The sequence below is a fragment of the Ovis aries genome, chromosome 21 (genome assembly GCF_016772045.2).
Source record: "Ovis aries strain OAR_USU_Benz2616 breed Rambouillet chromosome 21, ARS-UI_Ramb_v3.0, whole genome shotgun sequence".
NCBI lineage: Eukaryota > Metazoa > Chordata > Mammalia > Artiodactyla > Bovidae > Ovis > Ovis aries.
In genome coordinates, this window is record NC_056074.1 from 22,355,646 (window position 1) to 22,381,384 (window position 25,739).

Here is a 25,739-nt window from a genome sequence, read left to right on the forward strand (position 1 = left end):
ATCCACACCCCAGCAAGTGAACTGGGGAAGGGTCAAAAACTCCCGTGAGCCTTGGTTTCCTGTCTATGAGGTGCACACTGGGCTGTGAGAACTAAATGGGATTATGTCTATTGGGCCCCTGGCACAGTGTCTGGCAGGCAACAGCCATTCAAGAAATCTCAGCAAACTTTCCTTCAGAACTGGAGACACGAAGAACAATCCCAGGTTCCTCGTGAACCTGCAGATTCTATGGGGTCTCCTGGACTAAAGAACGGCACGAAGTCACAGTTTTGGGGCAAGAGGGCTCACTTTTGAGCAACGTAGTAATGCTAACTTTGGCTGCCTCCCCTAGTTGTGTCCATGTTCTTGTAAGACTGTCCTTCAAACGACCTCAACAGCATAAGCAGCAGATGACTTCTCTTGCCTCACAGGGAACAGGCGAGTCTCCTGAGGTGGTGGCATGTTTCTATTCCTTGTCCTAAATAGGCTCGTTCACAGACACCCCAAAGCCCTTTCACCTGCAGACTCTTTGATCTTTGTAGGAAAGAAAACGACTGCCCTTATAACCAACTCATCAGCAACCTTTCCAGGATAGGCAGGAAAGATCTCACTGTGCTTTTATAGCCGTGCCCACAAGGCCTTCTTTGAAGCTGAGGTCCAAGCGGCAAGGCATTAGCACCATCCAGCCGTGGTGAGGACCAACGAGGGGCCTCTACCTTATACCTCGCGGCTGGAGCACCGACCAAGCTTCCGCCTCCCCGTTAGCGCCTCTTTTGGCAGGAAACCTTTATTCAACAGCTCCCATGAGTTTTTCCAAGCACACAGAGGATATATTTGGGTAAAGAGCAAAGGGGAGAAGTAGGTGGTGAGGCAAAAATAGAAGCAAACTGCTTCTTCCTCTCCTGCAGTTCCTTCTGCTTCTTTCCAGCAATGTGAGTTTCCCAGAGGTGCCTGCCTACTACAGTCCCTGGAAGCCCCTGATGGGAACAGGGAGAGGCTTCTGAAAAAGACTTCAAGATTCTATCAGGGGCGGGGAATACTTCCACTGGCCCCCAAAAACAGGAGTGACAGGGTGGCTGTTTGGGTTTGCGGTCCTAACAAATCCATTTGAGTAAAGAATACATGATGGTTACTTAACCCAGGCCAGTGAATTTATCTACCTAGAGAGATTCCACTGCGGAGCTCTGAAGTCTTACTCTTTTTTTTCCTCATAAAATCCACCTTCAACAAAATAGAAATGCTGCCATCAATGGGAGAAATAGATGAAGGCAATACAAACTTTCAGTTGTGAAGTAAATAAGTCTAGTCAATAATATGGTAATAACTCCGCCATAGTGACAGATGGTGATGAGATTTACCATGGTGTAATTTCATAATGCATACAAATATCAAATCACTGTACTGTATACTTGAAATGAATATAGCATACATCAATTACAATTTAACAAAAATATAAAATGCTGCCATTGATTAATGATCTTCAAATACTGGAAACTGATTTGGGACTGGTTAAGGGACTGCCTCATTTCTTGCCCTTCTCTGCCTTCACAATCACTTGTGGCTTGAATTTGTAGCCTACATGCTCCAGGCCAATGAAATACCCATGACCAGAGGCACACCATCTTCTTTTTGGAGCTCTGGTTGTCCTGAGTGTCTCTGGAGACCATCAGTGCTGTTACGCATTACAGGGATACAATGACAGGCTCAGCTGAATATACGCAAATGACAAACCCCACTGAAGTGTGCCATCACCCATATGCATGCAGGTGTGCAAGTCCTATGTGTACCATTGCACACGTACATGTGGGTGTGCACACAGCACCATCCCCTGAAACGGGTCCTTTAACAGCAGCATGCGCCTCCCACTGCCCAGGACCAAGCAAACACAGCACTTAGAAACCCAGCTGCTAAGCTGGTTTCCAGATTATTCAGCTGTGTATGACACCTGCTAATTCCTCAGAGTGGTCCTGAAAGCTGACAACCTTCTCAGGCTACCTCCAGACTCAACAATACAACTACTGCAAACTCCGATTTACTGCTAAGCCCCTAGCATTAACCCCTGGGCTGAGTGAGAAGTGCAGGGTCCGGGCTTTCCAGCTGCAGCCGGGGAGGAGGGATAGACAGTCACATGGGCACCAGAGTCATCTATCTCTGAGGGGTCCTGGGGTCGGGCAGAGAAATGCCAAATCCTAGATTCTTAAAGTTTCACTTCCTGACCTTGGGGCAAGTCACTTATTCACTCTGAGTCATAATTTTCTCTTAAAAACTAGAGATTAAAAAACAAAACAAAACAAAAAACCTCTGGCCAAGCCTCATTATAAATGCTGAGCCTGAACCAAATAGCAGACACAAGACTACTTAAGCAAACTGGGAAGTGCGACCTATTTCATTTCTTGTGCACTCATGATGCTGAGCACTTGCTGGCCGTGACGTTGCTGAAGCCTGGCAACACTCTTTGTGGCGGGGTGTGATGGCTCTCTCTTCCGTGGATGAGGGCACTGTGGCCCAGAGAGGCTGGATGTCTTGCTTAGGGTCACACAACTAACAGTGGCAGAGCCAGGATTTGCAGCCCAGTACGTTCTACGCAGGGCTAAAGGATGGCCTTACAGGTGAGAAGCTGCCACCTCACCTCAGTCAGTTTTGGTCGGGGTTGGGGGGGGGGGGGATAAAGACAAGAGTGTTGGTCACGAGAACAGTCCCTGGAGCTGAGGAGGTCAGCGGGCGGTGTGCTCTCACCTGGAGTCCTTCTCTGACGGCTTCCAGGAGGTAGGGGATGATTGAGTAGTTCCACAGGTCGGTGAACCACACCCTGGAGCCATCCACGTCAATGGGACACGACAGGAAGAGCCGGGGGCCTGGGGACCACAGGGACTATCAGTCCAATTGAAATAGATGGGGAGCAGGAGAAGCCAGCCCAAGCACCCCTCACAGGAGGGACCCTGCATTTCCTGAGTGGCAGCAGAAATACCAGCTGCCACGTGGTGGGCCCTTGGGCTCTCTAACCCTACCCTGGGATCTCGCACCTGGTGGGAATCACCCCAAGGGAAGGGGAGACTTTCTGGAGAAATATGGTCACTGTGGTATTGTCTAACCTTTGAAAATGGAAGCACAGCAGATGTCCATGAGAATAGGAATGATTGAGGAAGTGATGGCATACCCACATCTGACTCTATCACAAAAGAATTATTTCATCTAATTATTTTGGAGAGCAACAAAGAATACTCATGAGACAACGTGAAATGGAAAATGAAAAGAATGTACTGTATGTACACTGTGATTGCAACTACATAAAACATGTACGGACACAGACAGAAAAAATGAGCTCAAATTACGAGGATTATGTCAGGATGGTGGGATGACCAGTGTTTTTTTTTTTTTTTTTTTCCCTTTTCTCTGAAGCCTAAGCTTCAGGAATGTTAATAACATTAATCATAAAGCAAAGCCAATCGTACTGGGTGGTTTCCATCTGGGGGAGCCCCGGGGTGGGGCCCCTCACCTAGCCTAAAAGTTTACACCAGCCTAGAGCTGGACACTTCTCTCTGCCTCTCATCAGTGCAGAGAGCTGGGCGAGAGAGAAGGGTGGAGACACAGTCCACCACAGTCACAGGGTGACTTGACAGTTTAGGGTCTGTCTAGGCTGTGGCTATCCTATGTCCCCTTCTCCATCTGTGTGGCCGGTGCAGCGGCCAGCTGCCAGGGCCCAGGGCCAGCCATCCGAGGAGGCCAGGGCTCCAAGAGAAGCAGCTCCGGCCCCAGCCTGCCCGCCTGCCCGCCCCCTACCTATGGTGACGTCCGAGGAGCTGTGTGCCTCCAGGAAGCGGTTGAGGTGATGCCAGACCTTGGGAATCCAGTCGATGATTTTCACCAGCTCCAGGTTCCGCATCCGCCCACCGATCTCCGTCTCCATGAGCTTCCGCCGCAGGAACCGGCCCAGGAAACCCTTCACGGGCTCCGTGTGGTTGGCACAAAGCACCCACCTGGAAGGAGTCACAAATTTCCCACGACAAAGCCCAGGGTCAACTTCATGAATCAAAGCTCGTTAGAGCTGGAAGGTGAATATGCTAATAGTGAAATTGGACTCTTCTGAACACTGCACATATACATTTTTATTTTTAGTTTATTTTTTAATTGAAGGATAATTGCCTTACAGAATTTTGTTGTTTTCTGCCAATTATCAACATGGATCAGCCCATAGGTATATACCCATGTCCCCTCCCTCCTGAACCTCCCTCCCATATGTCACACAGCTCCGGGTTGAGTTTCCTGAGCCATACAGTAAATTCCCACTGGCTCTCCAGTTTACATATGGTAATGTTAAGTTTCCATGTTACTCTCTTCATACCTCTCACCATCTCTGAGGCATGTGGGATCTTAGTTCCCTAACTAAGGATTGAACCCATGTCCCCAGCATTGAAAGTGCAAAATCTTAAGCACTGAACCACCAGGGAAGTCCCCATTGTATGTACAGTAACTCACAATTCCTCACAGCAACCCCATGCCACAGATATGACCACTACCCATTTTACAGATAGAAATTCCAAGGCACAGACGGAAAATCTCACTTGTCCAAGATCAAACCGCTAGTCAACAATCTTAGAGGAAGAGCTAAAACCTTTAGACACTTAGCTAGCTGCGTCCTGTGCTGTGCCAGGCCCTGTGCTGGGCTGTGGGGCTGTAAGCAATGACAGAGACACGGTCCCTGTTCCCCAGGAGCTCACAGTCTAGCGGAGGAGGGGGATAAAAGAAATGAGACCTGACGAAACCTGGGTAGTCAGGGAAAGCTCCTCAGAGGAAGGGACGTCTGAGCTGAGACCAGAGGGGGCGGATGGAACAGCTCCATGAGGCAAAGCAGAAACAGGAGGAGGAGCAGGCGTTGGGGTGGTGGGGGGCGGGGAAGGTGGGTGGAGTGCACGCTGCAGCATCGGCAGGGGCGTGAGCAACGGCACGGGGCGTCTGGAAAAACTGCCAGAGGTGCAGTGTACCCAGAGTTTAGACTTGACCTGCCAACCAAAGGGGCCTGGATTTTGTTCTGGGGGGCCATTCAAGGACTTCTTGCATTAGGGTTTAGGGTCAGGTTTGAATTCTAGAATGCTCACTCTGGCTGTCACTGATATAGGGGATGGCCTGCAGGTGGCCCAAGGTCCAGGTAGGCATACTTGTTAGAAAATGACTGAAACAGCGTTCTGGGAGATGTGTGGCAGCGGGAGGGGAAGGAGGAGGGGCAGGGGGGAAGAGAATTATCTCGAGGGACCTTCAAGAGAATGGACCAGGACGTCCTGGATGCAGAGATAAGCCAGATCCTAGTGACCCGAAGGAGTTGGCATTTCTCAGATAATCACAGTTCAGCTCTACTTTCAACAGAGATGCCAGCAGGGTGGCCGTGAAAACGATCTGGAGGAGGCGGTCTCATCCCGGGTGACAACTGTTCAACCTTATCTAAGGGTCCAGGCAGGAGGGGAGTGTATGGAGCCAGCTAGGTGTCAGGGCAAAGGGCACTGTGCAGCGGCAAAGGCAAGCAGCCACAGCTGAGCGTAACAGACCTCCCACCCTGCAGCAGTGGGGCAGCTCAGGACCAGGCTGGGGCAAAGGCTTCCCAGCAGCTGGAGCCTGAAGGCCAGAGACCCCGCCCAGTGGGGACACTCTAAGGAGCTCTCACTGCTCTGTGTCACTTGGGGCAGAGAGATGAGCCACTGGTGACATGCAGTCCATCTGCCTACAGCCCCTGAGTAGAGCTGTCTCCCAGGCACCAACCGCTACCCCAGGACATAGCATCCAAGAGACCTGGGCTCTGCCACTGACTGGCTGTGTGACCTCAACAAGTCACCTAATCTCCCCATTTGTAAACTTAGAAGGGTAAATTTAATGACTTGAGGCTTTTGTGAGAGTCAAGTGAACTAAGCTGGGAAAAATGAGCATAGTTCCAGGCATTGAACAAGTACTCAAAAAGGGACACCTTACCTGAAGTTGTGATGAAGCTGCAGGTTGGGAGTAGAAGAGGTAGCCTGGTTCATCGTGCCAATTATGTAAGGGCTGTGGGGGAAATGAAGGATGACAGAGCTGGAGAAGAGGGTCCCCGTGCACCTAAGCACATGGCTACTGGCTGGGGTCAGCCCCTCCCACAAGCCCCGCCCCACGCCACGCGCATGCGCTGCTCTTCAGGGGGCCAAGACGTCCGGAGCCGCCTTTACCATTTGTGGTCCTTGCAGTTGAGGAGCCCGTTGAAGATCTCGCCCAGGGAGCTGACGTGATGCAGATTGTCGAGGATGATGACAAGAGGCATGTCCGCGGCGTTGTTCTCGCTGGCACACTGGTCGGCGAGGTTGGACAGGTACTGGCGCAATTCCTGTGGAACCCAAGGGAGTTGGGGGGAAGGAGCCCGTGAACACCCCCAGGAAGATGCTCATGCTCAGGGCATCACCTGGGCTGGTACCGGCAGAGGGGCGCTTCCTGAGGCCACTCGCGGATCATGTGCTGACCCCCGAGGCGCTTCAAGGCCTCAGTCTGGGTGCAGAGGAGTGCAGGCTGGGGAAGTCTCAGCTCTGCCTTCTGGAATTCTCCAGGCAACAGGAAACCCAGCAAGAGCAGGCACTGTGAGGGTGCCCAGGCATGGTTCTGTACACGATTGATCACTCTCTGGAAGTGCTGCCCCTTTTCTCGATATTTCTTACTATACCAACCTCCCAGGAAGCTCCTGAGGGCAGGTGCCTCATACATCTCTGTGTATCCACAGCACCACCTGAGAGCCGCTTACAAGCCCTTGACAAATCAGCACAGCAAAGGATGCCCCCTGCCATGACCTGCTAATTAGTGCTGGGGCAGACAGACAATGAACAGGTGCAGAGGCGGCGATCTCCGTGCACAGCGGGTCTTGAAAGGTCTGGGTGAAAGGATATGGTTTGGTCTTCACTGTGAAGAATGGGCAGGGCAGTGTCTGGAGCTGGGAGTAGAACACAGCCCAGCTCGGCTAGAGCAAGGGGCACATCAGAAAAGGAAGAAAAAGAACGTGCAATGGGGAAAGGCTGAAACGGTGAGCTAAGGACCAGCCACTGAAACCAGAACCACTATCTGATGGTATTAGCGTTACAGTGACAATGGGCGTGACCCGGCGCCAGGCATGGCTTGGGGCCTCACACAAACAGACTCCTGTGGGTGGGTGCTGTGACCATCTCTGTGCTACAGATGAGAAGCTGAGGCATCCCTCAGTCAAGTGACCCGCCTGAGACAGCACAGAGGGTGGGTGCAGGGCTGGCCTCCCTTTTAAGTCAAAATGCGGCTTTTAGCAATAGAAGGAGCCCAGTTTTTAAAGTTTCTAGCTATTTTCCCTTCTTTTAGCTTTTCCCCATCATGGGTCCTCGGCTTCAGGTGCCTGACAAGGACAGGGCTCCTGAGGCTAGGAGCCCTCCCTCCCTTATTCTGGTTTACCAGGTATAGCTGGGGACTGCCTGAAGGGAGACAGTGGATGCTGAAATCAAGCCTGGCCTGACAGCCCCAGCCATGTGCCTGGGATCTTCTCTCTCGCTGGTCCCAGGAGAGGGTGCCTTCCCTGAGCTTATTCTCAGAGGGTCTTGGTTCAGGGGGCTCTGACCACTTCTCTTAGCCCTGCCCTTGTATCCACGCCACTTTGGGAACTTGAGAATGGCATGGAGTCCCAGCCCCACACAACCCACTGAAACAGAATGTCTGGGCATTGCATCTTCAAGGATGCCAAGTGATTCTTAAGGTGGAAGAGTCACTTCCAATTCACCTTTGATCCCCCAGCCCCTCTGCACAGAGGCAGTTGGAATGAAACATCCAGCAACAACCTCTGCACGGATAATGAACAGGGTTGAGAAGACACCTCACAACCCTAAGCTGGGTCTAAGGCAGACTGTCCAAGCACTTCCACTGCTCCCCGAGAGGCAGAACCAAGCCTATTTGTTGACTCTGGGGTTTAAGACATCGACTTGAGCTCCAGTCCACTGCTCAGTATCTTAAGTACTTAAGAGTAGCCTTAAGTACTTGGCCATCGGCCTCAAGCCCCAGTTTCCTCCTCTGTAAAATGGGATCATGACAACTACTTCCTTGAAGGTCCTGCTGTGAGGAGACCCCTTGCAGGGGCAGGCCATCTGTAAATGAGAGCTGTTGTTCGTATTGTTATTGTTGATCCACAAAAGGAGGTTTCGGTTTGGAAAAACAGGAGAATCTAGTAGGCATGTGATGAATTCTTGGTAAACTGAAATGGAAGCATCTGGGTTAAAGACCTTAAAGAACTACCAGCTTTGAGCATCATGCCCAACTCAGCAGGGAAGTAAGAAATAGACTATTGGGTTGGGCAAAAAACTCATTCAGGTTTTTCCGTAAAACCCAAAATGTACAGAAAACCCATAAATTCATACAGAAAACCTGAATGAATTTTTTGGCCAACCCAATACACTGATTTGGGACTTCTCGCTGGCGAGTCTGGGGTCAGAGCCTTCCTTTCCGCTGGGTCCATTCTGCCCTCCTTCCCCAGGCTTTTATAACCAGCAAAGGTGAGCACTGTAGGAAACGCTGCTTTGCCATCAGGCTGGTGGTGGCCTCAGTAGTTCTGAAAGGGCTAAGCAGCAGCCTCCAAACGCCCTCCTCACCTTGCTGGACTTGTGGTCCACATTGAAGGTGGCGATGACCCCATCGGTCAGCTCCCGCCCCTCCCGGAGCACCAGGTACTCTGAGAGCCGGTTGGCCAGGTAGGTTTTCCCAGTGCCGCTGGGCCCCGAGAGGATGATCCGCCGGTGCTCCGCCAGCAGGGACACATAGCGCTGCAGGATGGGCTTGGGAATCAGGGACTCGAACACCAGCGAGTCCAGGCTGTTTTCCGCGAGCCCTGTGTTTGAGAGAGACAGGAAGTGTTCACAGCCTGGCAGAGCGGGTGGCACTCCAAAACCCCGGGCTATCCCTTTTCTGGGCAGCCCCCTCATCAGAGACCCCCGCCCACCCAGGGACACTGCAGGCTTCCTGCTCACCAGCAGCCTGTACTCTGGCCCCTGGCGGGGCTGATGGTTCCAGACTCAGGTTTGCCTTTCGTATCTGGACACTTGGTTCTCATCTGTCCTCTGCAGAATTCCTAAGATGCTGGGCTTGGGTTGTTTGTTGGGATTTACCATTAGCGGTGGGGCTCACTCTGATCTACCGTGAATCTCCCATGTCTACCTGGACCCTTGGGCTGCCTCTTCACCCGGTTTCTTTCCTGCTGCCCACACTGAGATACACCACGAAGGTATCAACACTTTTATTAAAATGAGGAAAAATGCAAGCAGGGACCATTTGATTTGGGGATGGAAATACTGGCAGACCTACTCTGAGCCTCTCCCACAACATGAGGATCATTTTTCCCCCTCCTCTCTTGGAACAACTTCATTACTTAGGGCTGTTGGCTTTCTAAGAGCTGTTTTCTTGATATTATTCTCAAGAGAGGACCCAGCCAAGGTTACTTCTCCGGAACCAAAGGTTAATTCTATTAAAAAAGCACCTCAACTTTCAATGGCTGAGTCGAAGATCCCTCTTGGTAAATGTCGCATTGCACTTGAAAATATGTCGGTTATTTTCAACTATCTTTTGATACTGATTCCTAACATAATTCTACAGGGATTATATAATTCTACAAGAGAACAGACTCTGTATGATTTCAATACCTTTAGACCATGACACTTTTGCATCCTGTTTTATATGTCCCTAGATATGTTCCATTGTTTACTAGTTTACAGTTTATGGGAACTTGAATAGAATTTATATCTTGCTGCTGTGTGAAAACTGTATAAATCTTAATTATGTTGAATTGGTTCATAGTGCTTTTCAGGTCTACTCTATCCTTCTGCTTTTCTGCCTATTCATTCTATTAATTTTTGAAAGTTTGATATTGAAACTCCAACTAAAAATCTCAATTTATCTGATTAAAAAATAATTGTAATATGATAGAACTACACATAACTTTGTTCTATATTTTCCAAGTCTCCTGTAAATGTGTTATCATACTTTCATAATTAAATTTTTTTAAGTACCTCAAGAAACCAGTATATATAGGCAAAAAATAAATTGAAAGGAACTTATTCTGTTTTATAATAGCATTTTCCATCTACATAATTAATTCACTACAAACAAATCCCTATAATGCAATTATATGCTTGTTTCCAATCCTCCTCAACCAAGGATAGCAGCTAAATGCAGTGACTATTCTGGAACTGGCTTCCCTGGTGGCTCAGTGGTAAAGAATCCATCTGCAATGCAGGAGACACGAGAGATGTGGGTTCGATCCCTGGGCTGGGAAGATCCCCTGGAGAAGGGAACGGCAACCCACTCCAGTACTCGTTTTTTACTCTAGTATTCTTGCCCAGGGAAATCCGATGGGTAAGAGGAGCCTGGTGGGCTACAGTCCATGGGGTTTCAAAAAGAGTTGGACACAACTTAGAGACAAAACAAAAACCAAATCACCCTGATGAAAGATCCCAAATGACATCTGGGTACAGGTCTAAAACCTTCCTAAAACTGGTCTCAAAAGAGCCTACATTGGCTCAGAGCTTGATGCAAAGTATGGGGGAAGGGTGGGGTCTCCTGTCTAAACTTAACAACAAACACAGGGCAGGGATTAAAACACACTGAAACCCCTCTCTCTGCTCTTCGGTGCTGTTTCAGCCTCTTGCCATAAACTCCACGGGAGTGAGTACTTTGCAGACGAACTCACTTCAGAGACAGCCCCTGCCTGAGTACCACTGAAGTGAATCATCTGCAGTTCACGGATCTCTTTCAGCTCAAATCCTTTGGTGGTTTTTAGTGCCTTGAAGGCCTAAGCATCAGGCACTAAAGGGAAACACAGAAGAGTCAGGTATCACTTAAAAACAAACCCGAGCTGACCCCTGGAGATGCTGAAACAACCTCCTGCGCTGAGAGTACCAGCTGCAACTCCATAGTGGGGTGGCCCGTTTGGGAGGCAGATAATCCTGCCACTGTTTCTATAGAGGTTTGGTCTGATCTAAGTAACGGGTCACTCCTTTTCCCTGTCAGCATTTCCAGTGTTCACCTGCTCACCAGCGTGGATGAAAGGCAATTTAAGGTCATGGCGTATCAGGCTTTCCTTAAAGGGTTCTCAGGGTGGACAGCTGCTGTTAGGGTGTGCCTGGCAGCCCTCCCTCCTCTCCTTGCAGTGGGGCTCGTCTTTCTTGTAGGGAGTTCATTCCAGCTGTCCAAGCAGGGCTGACCAGCACCTGCATCTACCAAAGGTGGGGGTGTGTGACCAGGCTGAGCCAAAGCCTCTCCCTGGTCCCTGTGACTGGTTTGGTAATGTGATGAGTGATTCACAGTGGGCCAGAATCCCAGGTAGTGCTAGTGGTAAGGAATCTGCCTGCCAATGCAGGAGACATAAGAGATGCAGTTTCAATTACTGGGTTGGGAAGATCCCCTGGAGGAGGGCATGCCTACCCACTACAGTATTCTTGCCTGGAGAATCCCATGGACAGAGGAGCCTGGTGGGTTATAGTTCATGGGATTGAAAAGAGTTGGACATGACTAAGTGACTTAGCATGCACACACGGGCCAGAATCACCCCTAAGAATTTCCTGTTACACTTGTCCTCTTTTAAAAGCTTCCTAAGCTTAGAAGGATGAGTCAGGGCCATTGATCAGCCAGGTGCAGAAAACTCAATAAAAACCAGGTAAGCCTGGTCCTGATGGCATTGCTGGAACTCCTGGTTCCACCTGTGCTTGAAGTCCATGCCTGGATTTTCCAAGTACCTGAGCCTGTGTGTTTCCTTTTGGCTAAAGCCAGTTTTTGAGTAGGTTTCTGTCACCTGCAGCCCAAGGCCACAATTGTGGAATGAATGCTAACAAATAAGGCTGTGTATGTGGCTCAAACAGGAACCTGCTACTTGTCACCAGAGAAGCAAGACCTTCCTTCCTATTGAAGAAGAATGCTGGGTGCTTTTGGAAAACCTCCCAACCAGGAAACAAAGTTTGCATCAAACAGCCCCCAAACTACCGTCAAAATCAGTGCCTTCTGGGGAAGATATAAGATGCTGTGAAGCTTGAGCTTAGAACAGTGTTTAGCAATCTCTTCTTTAGGTGGTTCATAAAATACAGGAAAAAGGGGTTTTGCAGTCATATGCATTTGTATAAGATTGGATCATTCAGCCTTTTGAACAGTTAGAGAGTCAGGACATTAAAGTGTTAAGTGTTAGTCGTGTCCAACTCCTTGCAGCCCCATAGACTGTAGCCTACCAGGCTCTTCTATCCATGGAATTTTCCAGGCAATAATACTGGAGTGGATAGCCATTCCCTTCTCCAGGGGATCTTCCCAACCCAGGGATAGAACCTGGGTCTCCTCCATTGCAGGCGGATTCTTTACTGTCTCAGCCACCAGCAAAGCCCCAGGACATTAAAGGACAGAGGCTTTAGAGTACCCATATGCTCCTGTTCCCCACCCCCAAACTCAGATGGGAATAACAATTATTTGGCCATGAAATTTCTCCCCCTCCCCCCCCAGATACTCTGTGAGTCTGAAGTTCCAGAGAATACACTTTGGCCTGAGGTGTAGCCTCTTTGGGTGATGAGGCAATCAGCAGCTTGAGTAGCATCTTGCGTGGGCAGGAGCTTCAGCATTTCTTCGGGCTGTTCTGAGTGACTCCTCCCTGGCCACAGCGCCCTGTGGCCTCCCATCTGTAGAATGGGACCGCGTCCAAGGCTTGCCAGCAAGAGTAACTCACAGGTATCAGCAGAGCCCCATTTCAACATTAAGATTCCATTATGTCAGAGTCATAAGGCTAATGGGACCTCTTGTTATGTAATTTCAGCAATAAACTAAAATCGTTTGTTTCCAACGGTGGTTGAAAACACTGAAGACTGTTGCTTAGGTAAGTGTAACTGTGGTGGCAGGGGAAAAACAACATACAACCCACAATCACACACACAAATGAAATCCTGGCCACTGGTTCCTGTGCCAAGTCACAGAACAAAAAGTGCAACTCTGGAAGCTCCCCCTCTGCAAGTGGCCGGATTACCTTTGACTGCCACGGAGATGGTCGTGTTCTCCCCGACCAGGTAGCCGCAGGGAAGCAGCTCGGGGGTCTCGGAGGTGTTGCTGCGCTTGACGTCCCCGATGCTGTAGCCAAGGACGCTGTCTGAGTTCAGCCCCAGCTGACTCACTGGGTCAATGTGGACAATGTACTCCTGGAAAAAATCAAATAAAGACCCCGTCAAAGATGTGGGAAAAAAATCTGTGGAAGACCCACGTTTTCGTTGGGTGATTTATGATCATCTTCTCCTCTTCCCCAGCTGATGCCTGAGTTGAAACTGACCTGTGGAATGGCGGGGCAGAAGAGCTGACTTTCAATGGAGGGGGCGGTGTCCTCGCATCACAGGCCCCTTAAAGCACAGATTTATGTGGCTAGTGATGGGAGGGTGGCAAACCCTAAAAAGATGGTGAACGTGTAGTCTGGATAAACCAAGCAGGGAAGCTATGGTGCTTTTCCTATAAGTTCAGCTGAAGTTTTAAAGACACTGGGGCCTGTGAATGGGGCTGGAAAATGCATGAAGAAGTGCATGAAATGCATGAAAATTCTGATAAGAAATCTCTCCACCAGCCCCTTCTTTTGGCTCAGGTCAAGGGCCATACTAAATGACAAAGGGAACAAAACTCCGGGCTGCTAAAAAAAAAAGCAGCTCTAGAATTTTACATAAACAAACGCGTGTTTAATTTGGAAAGTGTTCCAGATTAGGTGAGTGAGTGAGAGGTTTTAGGTCAATGACCTTGGAACAAAGTCCGTGGGCTCTGTGGTAGCCAAACAACTGAGCTGGAATCCTGATAACAAGCTGCTACCTTTAATGGTCTCACTTCTCACCTGTGACACCTCCCTGGCTCTTTTCAGCCTGATCTGTGGTCATTTTAGTCCAAGGATGTCCCAACTGCCCATGAACAGAGACAAGGTTCGGGCCGGGGCAGCAGGCATGGTCTGCCCTAAGCCATTTCCGCCTTTTACCCCGTCTCACTTCTGCAGACTGGTCTGCTCAAAATGGGAAGCAAGCTTGAGTCCAAGGACAGAATTTTCTCTGTGCCACCTCAGTCTAGATGCTGGGAAACTAGAGCATACTAGGTTAAAAGTCAGATTTCGAAATCAGACCAACAATCAGACCAATATGGTCTCTGACACACAAAAAATGTGGGCTATTATTAATACTTGGGGATGTGATGAATGAACACTCTGGTCATTGACGTACTTTAGGGCAATAGACCAAAAAATGTACTAAAAGCTTCTTTCAAATCACCAACACACCAAGGTTCACCTAGATGCTCATTAGTTATTTCTCCTGTGGCAAACACCCACTCCAATGATGTGATTAGAACGAACAGAAAAGTAACTGTGCCAACATCCTTGACACTAGCCGTGGGTCAGAGGTCAATGTCACACATAGCACAAATCACACTCTGAAATGTTGGCACAGGACACTGGGCGAGGTGGATTAGATCCCCTCACCAAAATGAGGGGTGGAAATGGGATGTCTTGGCCCCGGACTCAGGACACACAGTTCAAGACACACCCAACAGGACAGTCTAAGGTGAAGACAGAATGTGGCCATTAGCAGTTCACTTTGAGAGGCTCGTGCAATGGTTCCAGGCTGGGGAAATGCCCCTCGCTGGCTGGCCAGCCTCTGCAAAGGGCAGGCATTCTCGTCTGTTGGTCCTGTCACCAGTCTGTACTTAGCATCCTCCTTCTGTTCCCTTGACAACCAGGCATAAGTCCCAGCAACGGAAGAATGTGGGAGAAGGGACACAGGCCAAAAAATGACCAGGTTCAGGGAACAAACCACCCTTTCTTATCCCGAGGCCCAGGCCCCCACTTGGGTGGCTGTCTCCACGAAGCACTTACTTTGAAGAGCCGTCTAACCACCCCATCAAGCACGTCCCACTTCGTCTTGCCACTAACTCCAATGCAGCCGATGAGGAAGAGGTGCGGTCTGGAATCCTAAGGGTGAGATGTCCACAGGTGAAAAACAGGTGGATCCTTTCTGACTCAGGTTAGCAGAGGACTTGGATTGTCTTAGAACTCCACCAGTGGCTTGAGAGGGGCTCACAAGTCCTGTTTGCTTTAACACCAGATATAACTTGGACTAAATGCAACTGTCTTAAACACTTTCCTGCTCTATCACAACCCATGGGTCAGGAAGAGAGGGTCTCCTTTCTAGAATCTAGAACCTTTTACTGAAGGTGTACCTCATATGGATGTAGATCACATATCCCCTGTGGGGAATGCTCTCCTCTCTCCTTTCTGCCATCTCTCCCTTTCCAAACTTTGCTTATGAACTCACCTCTTCCAGGAAGCCTTCAATGATTAACCCACCAGGCTCACCACTCACACTGCTTCAATAGTTCTGTGTACAACTTATATGATGATATATTTTGTACTTGTTTATTTTGAGGTATTTGCCTTATTTGTCTGTCAAGTTTGTCTCCTTGTTAAATCTTAAATTCCTTTGGGATCTTTTTCTTTTCTTCTGGTTTTTTTTAATAATATTGATTTCTTTCCTTCTAGTTAAAATTTTAAACATGCTCAATTCTGAAAACCAGTAAGACTCCCAGAAGTTCACACACACAAAAAATCTTTTTCTACTTCTTTTGCCTTCCTGCCCACAGAGCTCTGCATAGTAGGGGCTAACTGATCACACTGACTAAAGGAAACTAGTAGAACATTCCATTCTGTTTGGTTTTAAAATATCTGACATGCTGATAAGAATATAATAATTAGGAGGGTAGAGAGAAGAGGGGAGAGCTGGGGATATATTTGCCAGCTGAGCAACATCAGCAGAGAAGAAAGCACCTGTCTTGCAGTGAGATGATCTGGCCCCACCACTTCCCTTACAGCCTTAGGTAAGTGATGCTGGGGTCCTGGGTTTCTCAACTGTAAAAGGGAGATGATAAAATCTGGGCAGCCAACCTCATCAAGATGTGGTGACCCAGAACAACACCATTTTGAAAAGGGACAAAGTTTTATAAGGTGTTAGATCTATCTGTGTGTGTTGATGATCATTAGAATAAAAGGCATTCACAGGTATCATACGTTATAAGAATGACTTCTACCTGGGTAATCTATCACTCTACCAGCCGAGCTCTGAAAATGGAGTTGTTTATTGGATCTTTCTAAACTAGATGATGCTCAGACCCCCTAGCAGCCCCCCTCTTCAGTGAGACTAGAGGGCCAGCCACACGTGGAATCCTCTGGCAGAGAAGTCTGGCTAGAGACGCTGTGTTCTGATGGCCGCTTTGGGCTCCCAAGATCTCAGAGCTTTTAATAGCATGTTGGCTAAAACACTCAGAAATAATAAGCAAGCAAAAACTTCAAGGGACTTGCATTAGAGGCTCATGAGGCCTCTCACTTATGTGAGAGGTGGTCATTCCCAGCATCATTTGGATTTAACCAATGACTAAAAATCAACTTTGATTATCAACCCCTGCCCCCCACCCTAGAACAGTCTGATGAGGATATGACCTCTGGACCCTGCAAGAGAACATAAAACTCAGATGCCCCAGCTTCAGCAAATCAGGATGTCCCACCATCTCCACTGCTAGCACCTGTGTGCTCCTGGGCTTGGCTACCTCTGTCTCCCAGGGTCTACTTGGTCAGCAACCTCTGACGATTAGATAAAACTGGTGCTGTTGGTCAGCTGAATTTGGTCAGCTGATTTCTGTACCTTCTGTGCTAAATGTGCTTAGCTGCCTTTGAAGAGTTTTGGGAACATACTAAATTAGGAAAAGCCATTTCTGACTGATGTTAATGTTTAGTTAGATACTTAAAAGTAGGGCAACCTGGACCAATTTTAAGGACTCTATAAATTTTCCAAACACGAGAGATAGGGAAGGGCTGTTTGTTCACGTTTGTGGTATCAAAATGCTGCTGGGGATTTAGGGTTAGTTAGGGAAAGCATTAGTACTATTTCTAAGTCACCCCAGGCTCCGAGATGATGGGTGTGATGATGGAATCACTACGCTAGGCAGTTCTACCTGGGGAAGGGGCAGGCTGAGCAGGGTAAGGGATCCAACTAACCTCCTTCCACTTCATTTCCTCCTGAAAGCTGACAACTATCTTAACATGCCTGCCTCCTTCCTTCCGAGCCGAGCATTCACCAGCGTCATCCAGCAACATGTCTGCGAATGGAAAACATCGACAGCCTTAGGCACATGGGACAGCGAAGCCGGCCTCCCGACACCCCTGCTGCTGGTTGGCGCAGCAGCAGGATAGACCGGGTGTCGCCGTGCAGGGGCAGGGGAGGGGCAGCATGGAGAGTGCAACCACAGAACCAACAGCGGGCCAACCAAGGAGCCAGCAGGCTGACGATGCACCTTGCTGAATGGAAGTGCGAGGGAGACTCAACCAGAATGATAGCAAGAGCAGCCTCATGGATAAGAAATCAAAAGCGTCAGCCTCGGGAGGCTTACAAAGAAAACTTAGATGGCGCTCGCTAATTATCCAGCCAGCCTAGAATCCAGCCCCAAGGCAGGAAGGTCATAAACCAAGCCATCATCCCAGGTGGGACCATTTACCATGAGGGGGTGGTAGGCAGCATACAGCTTGCACGTCAGCCTCTTAAAATGGATCAAACACAATTCAGCATGGTGGGCGAGGGGATCCAAGCTCACGGCTTGGAGATCTCGGGGCACTGGAGCAAAGCATGACAGCAGTCTAACGGCTGGGCTCATGTTGGTAGCAGACGCACACCCACATACACACATACACACACCCTAAGTGCACACACGCCTCTGCTTCTCCATTTGATCTGCTGACCTGCTCATCTTGGGGCTCCTGCTTAGAGACCAGAGGGCCAACTGCAGGCGCTGTGACACCACTCACCCAGGCTGCTGGACTCAGCGAGATTCAGGCTGTGCTGGGAGAGCCCCAGGGATTGCCTGGGGGAGGCGGACAGGGACACCTGGGAGGGCGCTCGGCTGCAGCCACTGCCTTGAGACTCTGACTTCAGCCGGTCATTCTCAGCCTTCAGCTTCTCTATTTCACTCTGTAAACGGGAAGGCAGAAACTCACTCGCTGGGCCAATATACGACCAAGCCTTTTCTGGAGGAGGAATTTGAAAGTTCCCTGCAGGGATCAAATGCGCATCCTGGCCGAGGTACAGTAAGTTACACTCTCAGAGACATTGTTCAACGTGGTTCCTTTGCTGTATACAGAAGGCCTCTCTGGCAGGGGAAGGTCTGAGAGCTGGCCTTCTTTGACAAAGACCTCAGAAATCTTTCCCAGAGTATGGGTGGTAGGTGGAAGAATTCATATCTAAGAAGTCTGGAAACCTCCGGCTTTCTCAACCTAGGCCTTTACTGCAGGACTTGATATCTCAGAGCCTTTAATGAGCTGGTATGCATTATAAATCTGAGGCGCACACAGTGTGCAGTATCTCTCAAACAAATTTGATCAAGGAGCTTTCTTTTCACACAGACTCTCGTGGAATGAGTGTTCCATGGAACCCCCTTTGGGAAACACTGCTCTCCAGTTGAGGTCTGATTTGGTAGAACCCACAGGGGTCTTTTACTCTGTATTTGTGAAGGACCTACTGTGTGTTAAGCACTGGTGCTCACACATCCAGAGGAAGGGACGCAAAAGAGAATAGCTCCAAAGATGCAGATGCCTTCAGTCTGCATCAGGTGAGAGGAGCTGGGGACAGAGCAAATCTATAGGGATTCAGAAGAGGGCACCGCACTAACACTCCCAGCTGCAGGACTCGAAAGGGCTTGGCAGAGGAAGAGGCATAAGGCTGAGCCCTGGGCAAAGGGTCCAATTCGGAAGTGCAGAAGGCTGTCGGGGGGGGGGTGGGGGCCGGGAGCGTGGCAGGAACAGCTCCTCCCCTGCAGCCTGGGGCTCACCTGCATCCGGTTCATGGCCTCCCGCAGCTGGTCCAGCTGGTGGGCAGAGCTGAGGGCTTCCAGGCGGATGTCGGTCAGCTTCATCTCCTTGTCTCTCAGCTCGTTTCGAAGCTGCATGACCGTCTCAGCTTCGCTGTCCATGCACTCCGAAATGCTAGGGAAAGAGAGGTGCTGCTGACCAAGGCAGCGCTGAGTGCAGCTCCTCTGAGTTGCCCCCGACCACTACTCCATCATCAGGTTTGCTCAGGAGTAATCCTGTATGAAAGGGGCTTCCCTGGTGGCTCAGACGGCAAAGGACCCCGTATATCCAACTCCCTGGTGCTTCCCGGAAGTGAAAGTGAAAGTGCAAGTCGCTCAGTTGTGTCCAGCTCTTTGCAACCCCATGGCCTATACAGTCCATGGAATTCTCCAGGCCAAATACTGGAGTGGGTAGCCTTTCCCTTCTCCAGGGGATCTTCCCAACCCAGGGATCAAACTGGGGTCTCCTGCATTGCAGGCAGATTCTTTACCAGCTGAGCTATGAGGGAAGCTTCCTGGAAGAGACAATAGCTTCCCGGAATTGACAATAGCAAAAGCACCTGAAATTCACAGACTTCACAGTCCCTGTTTTAAGAGGTGGTGCTGCCAGGCTGGGTTCCTTATTTAATTATTGAGGTCTGTCCTTCCACTACCTGGCAAGTCAGCACAAACTGGGAGATCATAAGAGTAGTGATGAAATGCAGTGTTAGAAAAGACAGTTCAATTTAGAAAAGGTTCTGTTGATTTCAATGATAGGAGCTGAGGTGCAGGGTGATCCAGAAGAGAAAGCTTGGACATTTCTTGGACTGAAAACAAAAAACAAACAAAAAAAAAAACACCCAAGTTCAGAAAGTCACAAAGCTGAAGCTGATTATCTCTGAATGACATAGTGAGCATGTGGTCTGCAGAAATAATCATGCGAGCCGTCTCTCCAGGACCCAAGCACTGGATGTGACCAAACCAAACCTGACCTGTGAAACCGAGAGAGGGAGTGGACATGTTAATTGCCAAACAGGAGGCCCGTGATCACTGTTAAAAGAGACGCCGTTGTATCTGGGAGACAGAAAGGACTAGAAGAAAAATTTAACACCTGAACAGGCAAATCTTTCTGTGGTTTTCTTGACCAGCACCCTGAACTGTTTCGAGAGATACAAAACCACTTCCTTTTAAAAAGTTGTCAGCAGCCAATAAAACTTCACTTCAAAAATCTGAGACCTCCAACAGACCCTTGAAAATCTCCTAATTATTCCCGTTTCATACTTGTGAGAAACAGATTTGGGGCCAACAGATTTAGGGCTAAGACAGATTTGGGTTAGAGAGACAGTAATGTCTTTAGAAATCATATCCTCCCCCTCTGCCCACTGCCACCCTCTCCCAGCTCTCTGTGACTGTGGTTTTGTAGGGTTTAACTATATAGTTGCATATATATAATATACATATATTTTTTTGGTTTGGGAGGTTTTCAAGGGGAACTTGGAAAACTGCTTCATTCTTGAGAGGACTATGGTTTCCTGGTTTAAATGGAGTGTAAAGTCTGAACAAAATTCCACTGTGACACTCTGGTCTTAGCCAAACCCTGTCTCATCCAAACTCGAAGATTCCAGGTCACTGCAAAGAACAATCGGCTTTGGTTCGCACTGTCTGTCTGTCACATGGCAAGGCATTTTGCTCCAGTCTCCTTCACATGGTCTGTGCTTCTCCCCAGAAAGCTTTCTCAGCAAAGAGAGACAACATTTCCTTGGCACCCGCTTTGTGGAATTTATCACATGCGCTACTCTGTGAAGCTTGGCCAAACAATAACTTTACAAAGAAAGTAAGTCTGCTACGAGTAACCCTACCAAGAGTTCAAGGCCCCCCATGAGCCCCCCTCTACCACCCCCAAATCGGTCACTTCTCAGAAACGCAGCATGGCAAGACTGCCCAGGGGGCGTGTCCTACAACTCAGAGATGATGCTGAAAATGAGCCCCAACCAAGTGGGCAGTCCCTGCGCCCACTGCCCACGCCAGATGCTTCCCCTGGTTCCTGCCTACCCTAGACTTCTGCTGTGTCATCGATAATCACACCCTACATGACTGCTGACTCCTCTAGGACCAGGATTCTCGTCTGTTGCATCTGATCACACTGACCCCCACATAACAGCTACTGAATACATAGACCACTGCACTGGGCATCTGCAGTGTACTACTGAATGGACTACGTATACTACCAACTTCAGGAAAAGGTGCTACAGTTATTTCCGTTTTCAGAAGAGGGAGGCATAAAGCAATTGACATGCCTACTAAAGATGTGAGAAGCACAAAGAAATCTGGTGGGTCTACTTAACCCCAGGGCCACGCTCCAGAACTATATCCTGCAGGCACTCAACACACGCTCGTCCCCTCCGTGAACCGCTTACTGAAGCAACTTGATATTAATTTTTCCTACTCTGCCCCTAACACTTAATGCCAGCATATTCCTGCCATCTTGCCCAGGAAGCAGGGTTGGGGGCATACCTAATTTTACACACCCCGAGTGTGGGAAACACTGCCTTCCCACATGGCCATTCCTTCCGCCCACGTTGTAGGAACTTTTCCGAGCTCCGACTCCTCTGCCTTTGGGATCTTCTTTGAACGCCCTCTCATGTCTAGATCTGCACATTCTTACAAACCCTTCAAGGCTGGAAAGAACCATTTGCTCTCTGCCCACCCTTTGGAAAACCAGACCCAAAACAAACATCTCCAGTGTGCGCGGATGCTGTGGAATGTCAGGAAAGGGCTACCGAGCCAAGAGTGAGCCCCGCCCAGTCCCTCTGGGGAAAGTGGTTTGGGTTTGGAGGGAGCACTCTGGCTCTGGGCTCCGGGAGTTGCACAGGCTGAGCACATCGCCGCCACCCTCGACGCGCTTGGCTGCCTGGCAGCTTCTGGCCCAGTTACTCCTCCCTCCTCCAAATGGACTCTTCTCTCTGCCCCTGGGTTTCCACTCACCTCGCTGGCTGCTTTACTTTCTCCTCCCGAACGTCAAATATCTGAGAGTCCCAGAACTCAGTCCTTGTCCCCCTGTCTCTCCCCTATGTCTATTCAGTTCCTTAGAGGATCCCTCCAGTTTCCCAGCTTTTGAACCACCTGTGAGCTCATGTTTCCCAAATCTCAACCTTTAGGAACTCCAGGCTGGCTGGCATTTCCACAGGGATGTCTCCTGGGCATCTCACACCTCACGCAGCTCCCGGTCCCCTCCTGGCCCAGTGTGTGTCTTTCACCCATCCCAGAAACAATACCTCCACACTCCTAAGTCCTCAAGTTGCAAATCTAGGAATATTCAACATTTCTTCTTCTCTTCCCTTCACATGCCCCATCACAAGGTGCTATCAGCTTTCCTTTCAGAATATATCCTAAGTCCACTCAGGACTCACAATTAGCATCAATTACTCATTCCACCTAATATCCGAATGCCTGCAAAACCAACAGGGTACCTAACTACATGGAGCTTCACCTGGAGACTGGAGAATTGGGGCAAAGAAGAAATAACCAAGGAGATGCTCCATAACAGGTGGTGATATCTACAATGGTGAAAAAATAAAACACGGAAGGGGGCTGTTGGGAGTGCTGGCTGGTGGCAGATGTGGTTTCACACGAGGTGCCTGGGCCGGGCCTTGCTGATAGGGTAACACTGAGCCGCTTGTGCCAGGCAGAGGGCACAGAAAGGGCAAAGGCCCAGGGATGGTGACCGTGAGTGGCGAGTTCAAACAACAAAACAGTCCAGAGCACCTGGGGATAGCGGGGGCTGGGCAGTGAGGGGAGCATGTTGTCAGCCTCCGCTGCAGTCTCCCTCCTCACATTCCGCTTGTGAGATGTTAATTTAGACAATCTCACGTTCGTGCTGAAAACTCTCCAAGGTCTCCCCAACACACGGGAAATCAGATGCAAACTCACCTACAGCTTCAAAGCCTCACGTCTTCTAGACTGGTGCCGCCCCCTTCCCCACCACTTTCCACATGCCCGCAATGCGGCAGCCGCGCCGGCCATACCCAGCTTTCTCAGACACACCAGGCCTGGTTCCAGGTCCCACCAGGAAAGCCGCCCTGCTGGCTGGGAGGCGGAGTCAGCTACATGTTCACTGAGGCCCCCCACCTCCACCCCACAGGGCACACTCAGTTCACTTCTCCCCTCCCAGGTCGTGGAGAAGGCAGTGGCACCCTACTCCAGTACTCTTGCCTAGAAAATCCCATGGACAGAGGAGCCTGGTGGGCTGCAGTCCATAGGGTCCCTAAGAGTCGGACACGATTGAGCAACTTCACTTTCACTTTTCACTTTCATGCATTGGAGAAGAAGATGGCGACCCACTCCAGTGTTCTTGCCTGGAGAATCCCAGGGATGGGGGAGTCTGCTGGGCTGCCGTCTATGGGGTTGCACAGAGTCGGACACGACTGAAGCGACTTAGCAGCAGCAGCCTCCCAGGTCGTAAGCCCTGCTCAGCGGTCAGTGGGAAGAGGCCCGGTGCACCCCAGCCGCCTGCAGGAGTCCCACTCTGTCCCCTCCCTGCCTGAGGCTGGACACACTGAGGACATGGGCCCACAGGACAGGCAGAGCCTGGGGGCCAGCATCGCCACGGGGCAGGCCGCCTGCTCAAGACAGATGTCCGTGTTAGGTCTGGAGGGAAACAGCGATCGATAGCCACGGGTAAAGCCTCTGTGCTTTGGGATTGAGTCTGTCAAAGTGTTACCAACAAGAACTAACCAGGGATCCCTCCCGGCACACAGGTCTTGGCTGAAACATCACCTCCTCAGAGGGGCCTTTCCGGGCCACCCGTCTGCAGCTGCTGTCAAGGTCCTCTGCATCCCAACACACTGTTTCAGTTCCCAGCGTGAACCCTTCGCACTGTCCAGTTCTCATTTATCCAGCTTTCCGTGTTTAACCACCATCTCACCCCCTGACCCATGGGGTCTACAAGGGAGTGGGGACTTGACTCTCTGACACACTGCTGTCGCCGGAGCCAAGAATGCTACCTGGCACAGAGCAGACCCCAAGAGTGGAATCAGCTCCACTGTGTCATATCCCCACGGGCCCTAAACATCAGCGGTGGGAATCGGGCTAACATCCTCTTTGGTGTCTCCAGAACCATCTCGAACAATGTCCTGCTCACACAGGCTGACGTATGAGAAGTCTGTATCAACCTATAAAGAGCAGATGAGGGGTCTTCTATTCTCCTGCTCAGGAAACAACTGAACCGGGATGACGGCAGGCGAGCCACAGGCAGCTGGCCCTTTATGCGCCTCCTGGGCACCCTGCAGGGCAGACGGGACCGTGCTCCAGAGAACTGGTTTAACCCACACGCTGGCACACAGGGTGCTGGGCAGGAGCCACAGTCTAGCCCTCCGTGCTCCTCTCCCTTCTGCTGCTCGGGCTTACACCTTCGCCCAGAACGGAAGTGCCCATCCTCACCTTCTTGCCAGGGCACCCCCCACCAAGGGAAGAGGGGCCGCTGATTTATGTAAAATAGAGACCATTCTTCACGGAGGGTGTGTTCATAAATAAAAGTCAGAGCCCTAAACTCTGCCTCCTCACTCCCACTGCCTGTCTTCCGTGTGGTCCGAGCAGGCGATGGGCTAGTCCTGGCTCACCCTCTCACCTGCATTTCCTGCACCCATCTGGTGAGCTGGGCTTGGGATGCTGGTGCAGGCCGCTGTCTTCTGTGGGCAGGCTGGCTGGCTGAGTGGGCTCGGGGGTGGCCCCACAGCCTTGGCCTCCTGAGACAGGAAGGAGGTAGCCGTGCATGCAAGGGATCTGACTCCCCCCTCGAGAGAATCCAGTGACGTAGATGGAACTCATCCCTCTTTCACCAGTGAGGAAACTGAGGTGTCTACTACCTCACTCAGGTGTCCACTCCCCACCCCCAAACCCTAGCTTGCTGGCTGATCTGACCCCAACCGCAGTGGTCCGCTTCTCCCAGGCACTGTCTCGTCTCATGGGAACTGCCCTTGCAGCCCGCTTGAGCGCCAGTTCTTCCTTTTCTTGCCTGGTGATACCAAAGGCTCTGAAGGAACTTAGTCCCGTGGGGCAGGGGCAATCTCTCTCGCTGCTGCAGGGAGTCAGCTGAGCCGCCTTCTGAGCAGATACCCGGGTCCCCGCCTGTCTGTCCCAAGCCATTCCTGACCAAGCTTCTTGCCTCCAAAGTCTGGGCCTCGTGTTTTGAGATGGGACACAGACGTGTCTCCCTGCGCGCTGACGGAACAATGACGAGTGGGTGCTCAGTGGAAACCACGGGCGCTTGTCTGGGCAAGAGCAGATGACTCTTCCTTTCTATGTAACTCGGTGTCAAGGGGAACGGCACCTAAGCCAAGGCCAAGTGAGCAATCGCCTGTCTCACTCAACCAGCTGTGTTCCCAAAGAGCTCTGTACAAACTGACTCATTTACAATCAATGGGGAGAGTTCAGGGTATTCAATCATGCTACGAAATATAGAACACTTTGGTAAAGAGAATGGTCACTGAATCACTCTATTTTTTAAACCTCTAGCTTTTGAGTGCTGACCTTAGTTAGAGAAAGAGTCAACACTAAATTTTGATCCAAGAAGAAAAGTGTAAACTCTCTCAGCCCTGCCACCCAAATGAACCAGAATTTCAGCCCAAACTGCCAACACTTATACCATCGTCCCCCCAACAGAGCATACCGGCTGCAGCTTTTCACATCTACTTATCTGTTCAATCCTTACGACAGGATAAGGAGACAACCACTGTCCCAGTTTGAGACAGAAATGGAAACAAAGAGAGGTTAAACCACTTGCCGAAGACCAGCCAGCTAATTATCCACACCGATGCCAGCAGAACAAAAAACTTTCCAGTCCTAAAACATGGAAAGAACATGCAGAGTCCCATGAATGCAAGACACAAAGGACCCCAAGG

At 50.1% G+C, this 25,739-nt stretch overlaps 1 protein-coding gene across 11 annotated transcripts in view; it reads right to left on the reverse strand.

Moving 5' to 3' along the window:
* Window positions 1–25,739, reverse strand: part of NAV2 (neuron navigator 2) — a 799,971-nt gene that overhangs the window by 10,089 nt on the left and 764,143 nt on the right. For 10 of the 11 annotated variants that reach the window (XM_060403976.1, XM_060403975.1, XM_027960128.3 and 7 more), the window contains 10 exons: window positions 18,844–18,997; window positions 17,825–17,987; window positions 17,021–17,121; window positions 14,849–14,944; window positions 12,983–13,151; window positions 8,586–8,821; window positions 6,168–6,322; window positions 5,938–6,009; window positions 3,760–3,956; window positions 2,716–2,834 (listed from right to left, as the gene is read on the reverse strand). In XM_060403976.1, the coding sequence (XP_060259959.1) occupies window positions 2,716–2,834; window positions 3,760–3,956; window positions 5,938–6,009; window positions 6,168–6,322; window positions 8,586–8,821; window positions 12,983–13,151; window positions 14,849–14,944; window positions 17,021–17,121; window positions 17,825–17,987; window positions 18,844–18,997 (1,462 nt within the window). Of the gene's footprint in view, window positions 1–2,715; window positions 2,835–3,759; window positions 3,957–5,937; window positions 6,010–6,167; window positions 6,323–8,585; window positions 8,822–12,982; window positions 13,152–14,848; window positions 14,945–17,020; window positions 17,122–17,824; window positions 17,988–18,843; window positions 18,998–25,739 lie in introns of those variants that run through there. The other variant, XR_009597822.1, reaches the window with a different exon arrangement.